The sequence below is a fragment of the Sarcophilus harrisii genome, chromosome 2 (assembly GCF_902635505.1).
Source record: "Sarcophilus harrisii chromosome 2, mSarHar1.11, whole genome shotgun sequence".
Classification (NCBI taxonomy): domain Eukaryota; kingdom Metazoa; phylum Chordata; class Mammalia; order Dasyuromorphia; family Dasyuridae; genus Sarcophilus; species Sarcophilus harrisii.
In genome coordinates, this window is record NC_045427.1 from 23,882,018 (window position 1) to 23,895,741 (window position 13,724).

Genomic DNA, 13,724 nt, shown 5'->3' on the forward strand with positions numbered 1-13,724 from the left:
TTCCCACAATCACTCAGTCAGGGTTCCTCACATATAGGATTAGAGTCCAAGTTTTCTTGAGTCTGAGGACCTTTCTCCCTACCCTGTGAAAGACCAGCTTCTTTAGATCCAGTATTTTTTTTTCTGTTAGCCTGTTATAAACAAACATCACCTGAAATCCAAAGGGAACTAAAGAGTTTGTTGTCTCAGTCAGCCTCTTCTGCCTGGAGTCACTGATATCCACAAATGGTTGTCTCAGCAGCTAGTGTCAGTATGCCGAGATGAGTTACAAAAATAGATGAAAGTCCCGGGTTTGGGGGACGCATTCAACAACAGCTGCACTGGCAGCACATCCTGCAAAAAGGCAGCAAGGTGTTTTGTAGCACTCAGTTAATAATTCTCTCCAGATCCCTAAGCAGAGTTGGGTACCGCTATCAGCAAATTGTTTTGACATCTCCCTTCAAATAATGACCCTTCAGCTTTGTCAAACCAGGGGCTGCTTCTGGTCTCGCCAATCAGGGCCTGTTGAAGCAAAGCTGCTCTCCAGAATCATGGATGCTTAAGGAGTTTTGGCAGGAATGTTTTTGATTTGTGCTAAATTGGTTTGTGTGGTTGTTTGGAAGTTTTCTCACCTGCAAGAGTGGAATTGGATTCATTCATTCATTCATTCTGTAAACATTTATTGAGTGATGTGATCTAAAAATGTAGGGTTTGTCAGCAAGTGATGGCAGATACCAAAACTTGGGTTCACTCATGTGAAGAATTCACAATGGCCATTCTCTTTGACAAAGGGTAAGTTTATTTAGAGAACTAGGTTATAGAGAAAATGAAGGGAAACAATAAACACCAAGAATGGTAAATATGAAATAGAGTGGGAGAGTATAAGAAAGACAAGTTCCTCAGTGTAACTCACAATTACTCAGTACAAAGGAACTGCCCCATTGTTAGAATTTTTTTTTTTTAAATGCTTCTTTCCTTTCTTCCTTTCCTTTGAGGGCTGGAACTGTGTTGCTTTTTCTTTGTATCAGTACCCTTACGACTGTTCTACGGTATAAACACTAAGAGCTTAATAAATGCTTGCTGCTTTGACTTGCCCTCTTCTGGCTTTTATAATAAACAGGTAGCTAATGATGAAAATAATTTGATCTGTCTTTAATCATCTGGAGGATCAAGTAGCCTCAGGATGCTGCTTTTTGTCTCTGCATGTGTCTGTTATTTGTCAGATCTAAGTAGAAGAGCTCTAATTGGGTTTTTCTATTACCTGTCCAACCTATGTCTCCCAGATCCTTGCTTTCCCCACTGCCTCGGTTTACCATAGCTAGGTCTTGGATCATTAGCGACTTTTTGATGTCTTATTTTCATTCAGAACATTAGATCTTATATCCTAGGATTTTTATGTAGATGTTAAAGTTATAGAAGATGAAATTGATTATAAAATGTTCTTTTTACTTTGTTTATGAAAACAAATTGGAAGGAAAGGGAGATGAATTAATCCACTTAGCTTTAAAATTCTGCCTGACTAATTAACTAGCAAGTGTGCTCCAGACTACAGCCTAGACCATATTTCACATCTAGCCTATCATCTTGTTAAATAAATGTCAGCAGTGGAATTTACTTTTCCTCAAAGTCTGAGTAATCAAATCAATAATAATAAATTATCATCATGTGGATCACAAGATAGTATTTTCACCTTTTTAGTTGTTTGCTTGCTTTTTTCCTCTCATTTTTTCCATTTTTGATCTGATATTTGTCTTGTGCAGCATGATAAATGTGGAAATAGGTTTAAACGAATTGCACTTGTTTACCTTATATTGTATTCGTTACTAAGAGGAGTTGGGGGGTGTGGGGAAGGAAAGGAAAAATTTGAAACACAAGGTTTTGCAAGAGTGAATGATGAAAACTATATTTTAAAAATAAAAAGCTAGTATTTAAAAAAATAAATTACCATTATTTCTAGAAGGACTATGTCAATTCTCAGTATCTGACACATAGTAGGTGCCTAATAAAGCTGATTCTCTTAATTTAAAGTATAATATAGTTTTTACATATTATAAAATTATATATATGTATGTATGTATATATACATATATATATATATATAGTTATAGCTATAGTTATAGATCAGCTTAACAACTTTTAAGTCCCAGATATTTACTCACTTTGTGACCACTGTAAAAAATAAAATATCTTACTGAGAACTCCACTGACTGATGAATTCAGGAAAGATTTATTTTAAATTCTTGCAAGAATGGGTGCCTGGGTTAGTAGACTCACCACTGAAACTGCAAAGGAAGCATTTTATATCCTATGGGAAAAAACACAAGTCCCTCCCCTGATTCCCCATTAATTGGATGTTATAGAAATTACAAGACATGAATCTCCACCCCTCATTATATAGCCAGTCCCTGCTCACAGGGAGCTTCCATTCTAGAAGTGGGGAGGGTAATAGAAGAAGGCTGAGGGCAAAGAACAAAAGATTCTTTTCAAATCTCAGGCTATCACTCCTGATTATCCAGCTTAGTTGCTGCTCTCAAGAATCTTACATTCTTTTGGAGGGAAGATAAACTCTATCTTTGATTATTCCTTAATATCCTTGTGGGTTTCAGTTTTCTAATTTGTTTCACTTCTCCAATTTAATTTTCATAACTGTGGAAACCAAATACCCATCCATTTCTCATCCCACCTACTTCCTTTTAAGTATTGCTTCCCTTTAAAAACATAAGCTCCTTGTCATGCATTTGCATTTGTGTGACAGTAATACAGTATTCAGCTCAAGATATTTGATAAATGCTCTTTTCCCCATTTAATTGTTGATTCATTCCTTAAAGATGAATTTCTGAAAGTACTTTATTCTTTGTACAATGGATATGTACTTCAGGAGAGTAAGCTCAATTTTAGTTACTCAGATCTTAAAATTTAATACAAATAAAATCATGTTTTTTCCTAAATTTTACTGATAAAAAACAATCAAAACAAAAGTGTTTCAATGTTGACTTTACATTCTTATTTACTTTGACCATGAAACATATAATGGAATGAACATTGAATTCAAAGTCATGAGATTTGGAAGTGATGGAAGGTAGAGAAGCACAGATAGGCACTGGCTATGGGGAAAACACTTAATCCTTCTGTACCTCCATTTCCTCTTTTATAAAATGGAAAGGTTGGACAAGATAATCCCTTTGCTCCCTTTCAATATCAAATTAACCTACCCTAATGAGTACTCTTTTTATAAGACTAATTTCTCAGGAATATGCTATCTCTCAGAGGTTCCATATTGCCTCTTTTTCCTTCTCTTCATTTCCCTTCTTTCCTCTTTCTCATTTTCTCCTCTCTCCTTCTTTACTCTTTCCCTTCCTTCCCCTTTCTTTTTTATCGTTCTTCCTTAATTCCTGCCTTACTAGAGGGGATAACTCACTTTTGTTAATTTGATTCTCAATCCTCACCCCTGAAAGAGCTTGTTTAGGATTTGTTTTAACCCACAGACGTAACCAAAGGCTCTTTTGGAAGGACAAAAGTCGGGAAGAATTACATCTTTTAGCTAGTTTGGAAAATCAAACACCTCTCATCTTCCTTTACTTGGAGAATCTATAAAGGTTGTTTGTTATGTTTTGTTATTCCCATATCTGCAGGCATTTTAGGAATCTTCCCTACTATATTTCTCTAACTTAGAGGGGTCTATTCTACTTCTTGGAGTCTCAAATTTCAATTTCCCTGGAGAGATCAAATCATTTAACTTCACTGTTAAATACAGCTATTGTATACACCTGCTTCACTTTATTTGCTTTCATGGGCATGGTTGATACACGTTTCCTCCAGGAAACAGATGATCTGACCAGGAAGGTTCTCTTGGCCATACCATGAATCAACAAGTCGGGGCTACATCCAGTCATTCTGATCTATACCGTGCCATGAGATTGCTGACTTCACATAGTCTTGCCTCATTTACATCCAATTCACATGCAGGTTATGGCCCTCTTTGAGAACAAAGTAAAAATAGCAACCTGTGTAGTCTCTGCCCCATTGAGGACCCAACTGGCCAGTTCACTTGGGCAATGTAGCTCCTTCTTTCCTTTTTGTGTTTCTTCTCTTCTTCCCTTATGCTTTTTTCTTTCTTTACTTTTTAAAAATTCCTTCTTTTCTTGTTTCCTTCCTTTCTTCTTTCCTCTCTGTTTCTTCCCTTCCCTCCCTTATGCTATTTCCTTCCTTTCTTTTAATTCTTTCCTTCCTTTTAAAAATTCATTCCTTCTTCCCTCCTTCCTTTCCTGTTTCTTTTCCTTCCCTCTCTGCCTCCCTCCCTCCTTTCCTTCTTTCATTCCTTGCACAGTCCACTCTCAGAAATCTAATTCACTTACAATTCATGGCACCATGGTCACAATGTCAAGGACAAACAATAATAACAATCACCAAGTATTTACGAAGTGCACAATGTGTGCCAAATAATGTTCAATAAAATGGATACTGTTTAAAGAGAAGTGGAAATTGAGTTGGTCCAAACAGAATTAGGTGCAATGTTTCAAAGTACTCATTTTTCATCTCAGTCAACTTTATAGGGCTTATATTAGTCACAAAATTTTTGATCAGTGTTATTCTGACAATGTCACCCCTACTCTCTATCCAATTAATTTCAGTGGGTCCGTATTACTTGCAGAATCAAATATAAAATTCTCTATTTGGATCAGACAGCCCTTCTAATCCAGCTTTTTCCAGTCTTCTTAACCTTTATCTTACATATAATCTATAAGAAAGTGGCACTGGTATTCATACCCATGCTAATATAAAACATTTCATTTTCCAGCCCCTAATCTGTCCAGAATTCTCTCCTTCATCAGAACCAACTCCTGGATTCCCTGGATCCTTCAAGTCTCTGGTGAAAATTTAGTTTCTTGAAGAAGATGAATGAATGTCCCTTCATGCTAAGTGTTTTCTCTCTGATTAGTACAGTTTATCTTGTGTATGTCTTTTTTCCCATATAATGTTTACATGTGGCTTATATTACCAGACTGGGAACTCCTTGAGGGTAGGAGAATTTTTTTGCTTTTTATTTTGTGTCCACAGTGTACATGGTAGGAGTTTAATAAATGTGAAGTTAACTGTTAGCACTTGATGTGAATAATAGTTTTCATTCACCTAAAGAACTATAAACTTTATCAAATTCACGATCTCTGAGCTATAAAGCCCTGACCAGCCAGTTAATAGCACATAGGGGTGCTGGGCTCCCCTCCAATATGCCAGTGCCAATATAGTAGCAGAGATCCTTTACTTTTCCTTTTCAAGCCAGAAGGGGCTGAAAAGAGCCACAAGTCTTTATACAGCATTTCTTTTCCAATTTTAGGTAGCTCCAAGGGGCAGTTCCATGGCTCAGTGGCTTAAGTACCAAGACAGACTGAGTCAGAGTGATTCATCTTACTGACTTCAAATCTGGCTTCAGACTCTTACCAGGCATATGACCCTGAACAAGTCACTTAACCTTGTTTGCTTCAGTTTCCTTGTCTGTGAAATGAAATGGAGAAGGATATGGCAGACCCCGCCAGTACATTTGCCAAGGAAATCTCAAATCAAGTGACAAAGAGAATAACAACTGAATAGCAAGAATATGGGGCACTCAATAGTTTAACCAGATGTGTTGATCAATTAAATCAATTGTCCCCAATCCACTGGTAATCAGTCAGGTGAGGTCTTCAATCACCTGTCTCTAACAGTATTCCTGATTTTTTTTTTTTTTTTTTTTGCCTTTCCCCATTTTACTGTTAGCTACCTCTGCTGCTTCTGTGTCTTCCTGATCTTCTCTTGTCACCCTGTGAAAGGGATGCAGTTCATTAACTCAAATGACAGCCTCTTGACTCTCAGCGAATTGTTTTTCCCTTAAAAAAATCATAAATCTACAAATGTCTTCTATCATATCAACAAACTTATTTAAAAATACTTTGGGCTCCAGATGTTAATATTATTTCTCACTTTTTAAAAAGGTTGACTTGCTTTAGTCCTAACTAAGCATTTGCAAATTAGCTGATTATGCTTTTGTATCTCTGGAATCTCAAAACGATTATTTATCCAGGCTAATGCTGATTAGATATAAAAAGATCATTGAAAATCCACACATAAACTGAAACATTCATTTTGGTTTTATTCAGCAAGTCAAATACCTCCCTCAGCATATTTTTGAAACCAAGCATTTGAACAGCTAAGGTGGGGGTGGGTAGGACTGGAACAATCACCCTAGTCAACAATATAATGCAAGAATGGGAGGAAAGGGAGAAAAGAAATTAAGGAAGGAAGGAAGAAAAAATGAAAGAATTAAGGGAGAGAAAGAAAGAAGGAAAGAAAGGGAAAGAAGAAGGGAAAGAAGGAAAGGGGGGGGAAAGAGGTAAGAATGGAAAGAAAGAAAGATTGATTTACATAGCAATTGCTAATTACCAGGAATTAGGGTTTACAGACAACTCACATGGTTAAGAAGATAGTGAAGTTCTCCTTGTAGTGGCAAAGAACTGGAAATTGCAGTTTGTCCATCAATTGCAGAATGGCTGAACAAGTTGTGACATATGATTGAAATATTACTGTACTATAAGAAATGATGAGCTCAGTGATCTTAGAAAAACAAGGAAAAACTTGTAGGAAATAATGAAGAATGCAATGAGTAGAACCAAAAAAACATTGGACATGCTTATAACAATATTATTTTAAAAATGACTTTGAATGAATACCCATATGAACTCGAAAGGACACATGAAGAAAGATGCTATCTGCCTCCAGAAAAAGAACTGGTAAATAGAAATGTGTGTATAATAATTATATATATATATTTGTGTCTAATGGTGACCGTCTCTAGAATGGGGATGGAGGAAGAAAAAAAGGAGAAAATTCATTCTGTATTTAAAAGGAATAACAAGATGTTTATAACAATTGCATTATGGGATTATTTTTTATTATACTATGTAATAGAAATGCTTGTTTCATTCCATAAATTTGAAAACAAATCAATTTATTAAAAAAAAAAAGATGGGGGAAAAATAGGTTGTGACAAAATCAAACTTTCAAGTATGCTTTTATGTATTTTTTAAATTTGTGTGTGAAGGTCTGTGTGGTAGGGGTACCTACCTCCACCAATGCAGCTCAATCCTTGCTTTGTCTCGGTATGCCTTAGTTTGAGTTGCTGTATTTAATGTTTAACCTTTATCTGATGATAATCTTCATTTAACTTTGCAGAAATTTTTCCTAAAGTAGAAATACTTGTTCAAGAGGCCCTTTCTTGCTTGGTAGACTGTAATCATACTCTTTGACACTCTGACCAAGGGTTACTTACCTCCACAACACTGACTTTAGTAAAATATTATTTTAAATGCCAGAAAATTCTGTTCTCTTAGACCTAAAGTCAATTTTTCTATGAATTATCTCATACACGTCCTCATGTAGAAATCTTCAGGCTTCCATGTGCTTCAGCCTACTATGTAATAATATTCAAAGTCCCTTACCTGGCATCTGGGCTTCTGGTTGGTGAACAATCCTTTTATGCAGCCAGAATCGACCCAAACCCATGTACCTTAAGTGTAGAGACTGTCTTGCATCCTTGTATATATGCTCATGTCTTTGTACAATATGTGGCAGATAATGAGTATTTCAAAAATGCTTTTCCATTTCATCCCCTATTGAATTAAAGTGACAACAAAACACATTTAGTATGTTAAATGTATAGAAGATTAATGATTATATGTGGTACAAGGATGAAAAAGACAAATCTTGCTTTCTTTAATGAGTTTGCACATCAGTAGGAAAAGGAAGACAGGTAAATGGATACTTGTTTTTAAAAGCTAACCACAAATATTCTGTTACAAAGTTCTAATTGTGAAGCCATTTTATGCTGCTCTTTACACATTGTACCTAACAAACATTTCCAGACTTTGTATCTTCTGAGTTTCACGTATACCTATTCAATTGCCAACTGGATATTGAACATCTTGTAGGTTTCACAAACTCAATTAGTCCCAAACAGAATTCTCCTGAAACTCTTTTATAAGTGTCGAGGCTGCCATCAACCTTCCAATTTGCCATGTTTACCACCCCAGTGTCTCCTTTGAAAACTTCATTTCCTTGATCTGATATATCCAATTATTCTCCAAGTATTATTGATTTTAGGTTCACAACATAACTCATAAATATCCCTGTTCTTCCTGTCCATACAGTTACTGCCTTTACCCACTTATATCCACATTTAGGACTTATCATCTTTTGCCTGGACTATTACAGTATCCTCCTGTACTTAATCTGATCTACTTAAACTGATCTACTTAAGTGTGTGGGTTCTTCATATTCCATTCTAGCTGCTGCAGAGATGTCAAATTGATTTATCTAAATAGCAGATAAGAGTATGTCACTCAAAAATCAGTAAACTGCAGTAGATCACTACTTCCTCTAGAACTGGTTGGGTATGTAAAGCTCATTGCAGCTGGCCCTATTCTACTTCAATTCGCATGATTATCTTTAATCCTGGACATATACATTTTAGGACTGATACTCATTTACCTAAGCTGAGGAAAGAACAAACACAAAAGGCTGAGTTCAAGTTGAGTTCATGCTTAAGCTTTCTTAGAAAAGCTGTGGTATAGTTGTCACACACCACCAGATGGCCAGGATAGATGTCATTTTCTAGAATAACTTTATATTAAAAATTTCAAGACATAGTGTTAGACTCTAAGTGACACAGTGTTAAATGTGCTGGATCAAGAGCCAGTGATTGGTGTTGTTTAATTGTTTCAGTCATATCTGGCTTTTTGAGATCATATTTAGGTTTTTGTTTTGTTTTTTTGTTTTTTGTTTTTTGTTTTGTTTTGTTTTGTTTTTTTTAAATACTGAAGTGGTTTGTCATTTTCTATTCTAGCTAGATCAGAAACTAAGGCAAACAGGGTTAAGTGACTTGCCCAGCAACTAATAAATAAGTATCCAAAACCAAACCAAGACAGATCAGAAGTCATGAAGATGAATGTCTCCGACTTCAAGGTTAGGCATTCTATCTACTGTGTCCCCTAGTTGCCTCCATAAGAATCAGTAAGCCTGGGTTCAAATGCTGACTTATTTAAACTTTCTGATCTCAGTTTTTTTTTTTTTTGTTGTTGTTGTTTTTGTTTTTTTGGCCAGTATAAAATGAATGAGTTCAATTAGATAGCCTCTAGTAGCTTTAAGAATACTATGACTGTGAAACTGATCTTAAAATACTTTGATCAGATAGATCTCTATATAGTCATGGGAGCTGAACTGAGAAGCATTCTTGGTTAAAAAAGCAAATTAATAAAGTTTTGGAAACCTGACTTTTCCTGTTTTTGTCCTATACTTAGAATCATTGAATTAATTCTGACCATCGCTAATTTGGCAAGTCAAAATAGGGAATCTGGAATAATATATAAACTTATTAAGTGTTCTGGTTAATAACACAATGATTCAATTGGATATATTAATAATTATATTGTATACTCTACTTTCTTGATTTGATTACTGGAAACATTTTTCCAGAAAAATAAGGAAAATATAACTCTGAACTACTTTGTCATATTAGTGAATATTGAATGTCATGGTTATATGAGCTCCAGGCTTAGGTCCCATGGGTGGAACATGAAGTCTTACAGGAATTAACATTCTCATGATTTCAAGTCATTCATCAGATGAGATTAATTTAAATCTAAGTCAGGCAACATTGGATAAGTAAAAGTGTGAAGAAAAAGGCTCCTGCTGTAAGATAGATGACTTTGCCATGAATTTACTGAAGTGGAAGAATATAGTAGATTTCCAAAGACCTCCTCCCCAAAGCAGTTAAATGCTCTTTTTCAAAAATTTAAGTATATTTCAGGTTTGCAAAACCTATATCAAAGAAATGTTACATTTCATGTTTAGCCAAGTCTTGAAAGATGTCATGATTATTTGTAACTTTTAAAACTCTTGATTTCTTAGTATTCTGCATAGATAATCTTTTGGTTTGGGAGACAAAAGCGCAAATTCCAGAGATTGAGAGATTTTCCATTTATAATTGGAAGGAATGATTTATAGGATCCCACATTTTGCAAGATTTTTTTCCCTAATCTGCTTTAATCTTAGTGTCTTCTCTTTGAGACTACTTCTTATTTTTGTCGGTATATGAGATATGACATATATATATATATATATATATATATTATATATATATACATATATACATACACATATGTATGTATACATACACACATGAGTTTATACATAGACCCATATATGGATATATACACATAGACACACATATTGACACACATTATATATATCCACTTACATGTTTAATATACTGTTTGATATATATATATATATATATATATACACACAGACACACACACACACATAAATATATGTGTGTATACTTTATGCACATATTTTCATGCTGTCTCTCCATTAAATTTGAACTTCATAAGGACAAGGATTGCATTTTTTTTTTGTTATCTTTTGCTTCTCTTTTCTTTGTATCCCCAGTGATAGGCACAATATCTGGTATTTATCAACCACTTAGTAAATGCTGACTGACTGACTGACTGGTACCCATTTACCTTACTTGTCTCTCCATTAATAAAAAAAGGGGGCTACATATCATTTGAAAGAAAATGTTTTATGAGGTGAGCAGAAAAAAAATGCCTGAAGAGAAAAGTTTATAATTAGTGAAGCTCCCTAAGAGAATGTTAGCCTTGTCCTCAAAGATACTACAGTATTCACTTAATAATGCTTACTGATTGATGAATGGAAATTATATGGAAATCATAGACATCTAGTTAGGAAAATCTGGACCTCTCCCCCCATATGCTTATAGTGACAAAAAAGTTTATGATCATTGTGTAGTATGATTTGTAAAAGTTTGTAAAAGAGAGAACGTTTTGACAAAGGTAATAATTGGAGCTTTGTTGATAGCAGAACTCAAGAGTTGGGAAAATCATATGTCCACATACCCAACACCAAATATTTACTAATCGTGGACAATGAACAAGTCACTGAATCTCTCTAACATAGTTTACTGTTGTTCAAAACAGAATTGTAGCTACTTCAAGAAGTTGTTTAAGCTCAGATAAGTTATATAAAATGTTTTTGAAGGCATACTATTAAAAGTTAGTTTTTATTTCATTGTCATGTTATATTCATAGGAGTTCAGACAGAAATGGCCCTGAGACAAGTTGATATCCCATTGTCTTTTTATGTTGAATGTTCAGCAGACTGTTGCACAGGCAGAGAAAATGATCGATTTTTATAATTGAATTAAGGTATTTCAATATAGACTCATCTTGTATAGATTCACTGAAAGCATCTTTAGGGCAGCTAATAATAAATAGGGATTTGACTTTATCCTTAAGAATACAAATGGAAAGTGTTGTTCTTTTTACAATGTTTAGAGGTAATTCATGTTTGATTTTTTTAGTATATATGTATTCAAGCTTTTTCCCCCCTTCAACTTTTATGGCAGTGTTACATCTATAAAATTGCAAATTAGGTATATCACAACCTTTTAATCTCTATTCTTTATGAGATTGTTTTTGTCTCTTATGTGTCAGTTAAATGTTCATATTAGTGTGTTTTTTTTTTCTTTCCTATACAAATGAAAATTCTTGGCTCTTGTAACAACATGCACTATTTTTCAGTTTGTTATTTTAGATGTATAAAATCATTTTACATATAATTACAGCTTTTTTTTGGTTTTGTTTACCATTTATGGGAAGTAGCAGAATGTAAAGAACATACTCAATCAGTCAATCAATAAACATATCTTGGCTCCACTACTTTCAACACTGGACAACTCTCCAAGACTCCAAACTTCATTTTTCTCTTGTAAAAATGGGAGTTTTTGGACTAGATTTCCTCTAATTCTAAAACTATGATATTCTGAAGTGACTTGCTAGTAAAGACTTTCAGTAATACTTTCATTTGAATATGTAACTGTCAAACTACTTTACCAACTATAAAGTTATAGGATTTAGTATTTCAGTTATCTTTCAGTGAAAGTACTTTATCATCAAATCAGGAAACATGCCCATGGATAAAATAATAATAATAATAATTTCAATACCAGGGGAAAGAGACTGATTAAAAGTACAAAACTGGAGTAGCTAGTTCAATGGATAGGACAATAGTCCTGGAATCAGGGGGCCCTGAGTTCAAAATTGCCTTCAGATACTTGATAGTTGTTAGCTATGTGACCCTGGGCAAATCACTTAGCTTTGATCATGTCATCCTTCCCCCAAAGTATAAAATCAAGTTGTGCCTGACTTACAGTAAGCAGAATCTTATCAAAATTATTGATAAGTAGAAAACAAAACTAGTAAACCTAACTTTCAGAATTCCCTGTTAAATGATAGATGTAGAGAAATAATTTCTGATTAGAAATTTGGGAAATTGTCTTTTATTTATGCCTTGATTTGTTTTTCCTGGATATTAATAATTTTGTTTGTCACCACATCATCAAATTTCTAGTATTTGTAAAACTTTTTTTGAAAATATTTAATCATATATTTCAACCATCCTCCCAGATTGCTCAATGTCAAAAGTACAATTGAAAAAGTAGATGTATTTGAGCAGTTCTTGCTAAGGCAATATCATTTGGGGCAATAAAAGAAATCAAAATCTCATGTCCTTTGCACCTCTGTGCTAATAGAATAAGCAAAAGACTGAATTGATATTTATTTCAAGATATAATGACAGAGTTTTACTTTAATAAGTTCAAGTAAAACATTTCAGTTAGGCCTAGAGAATGGACCTCTGATATTATTAACATAATAGAATCATCTAATATTTTGAGATATGGCACAAAAATTGATTTAAAGTTGGAGCATTTGCTAAATGACCATTTGCTATTCCTAAAGCTGGATTCTAGTCTGCTATCCAGGAATTAAGTAATTCAGAGACAAATTCAAATTTATATTTGATAGGTTGATAAGATGAGTTAGGTAGTCTTGATTTCAAATCCTACCTCAGACACATTATCATAATGAACCTGCATAAGCCATTTTACTTCTCATAATTTTAATTTCATTAGCTACAAAATGAGAGGCTTGGATTCTAAGAACTTCTAAAATCTCCACAATCTCTAAAATCAAACAAATAAACAATTACAGCCAAAAAACCCCTACATCAAATGATTCTGTGATTTGATAGATTTCCATAAGTACCCATCTCATCTTATTCGAAGCATGTTACTTTCCATGCCCAAAATCTATTCTGGACTATATTTGTTACCACCTCACCCTAAACGTTTCCATGTCTTTATGTTTGGTGAAAAGCTGCCTATCCACTTATTGATGCACAGGCTTTTCTCCTTTACATTAAAAATGAGAATAGGCAATATAGTGTAAAATGTGTAATGTACTAATGGTATTCACTATTTTAATTTTAGAAAATGTAATGATGAAATATAGTAATTCCATAATGCTCTATATATTTATTTTAAAGCATTTTAATTTCTGTTTTTGTAGGTGACAACCTTGGTCAATACAAGCAACAAGGGGCCATCAGGGAAGAAGAAAGGTCGATCTAAGAAAGCTCATGTGTTAGCAGCTTCTGTGGAGCAGGCCACTCAAAATTTCTTGGAAAAAGGTGAACAGATTGCCAAAGAAAGTCAGGATCTCAAAGAAGAACTGGTCACTGCTGTAGAGGATGTACGCAAACAAGGTACATTGAATTAAATTCCAGCAGAGTATCTATTTAATTTCTAAATGATAAAGTTTCCTCCAAAAACAGTGTATCCTTGATAAAATACC

General features: G+C 34.2%; 1 protein-coding gene across 2 annotated transcripts in view; it reads left to right on the forward strand.

The window, feature by feature from the left end:
- Positions 1–13,724, forward strand: part of CTNNA2 (catenin alpha 2) — a 1,447,481-nt gene that overhangs the window by 312,254 nt on the left and 1,121,503 nt on the right. For both annotated transcript variants that reach the window (XM_031957116.1, XM_031957117.1), the window contains exon 3: positions 13,440–13,635. In XM_031957116.1, the coding sequence (XP_031812976.1) occupies positions 13,440–13,635 (196 nt within the window). The remainder of the gene's footprint in view (positions 1–13,439; positions 13,636–13,724) is intronic.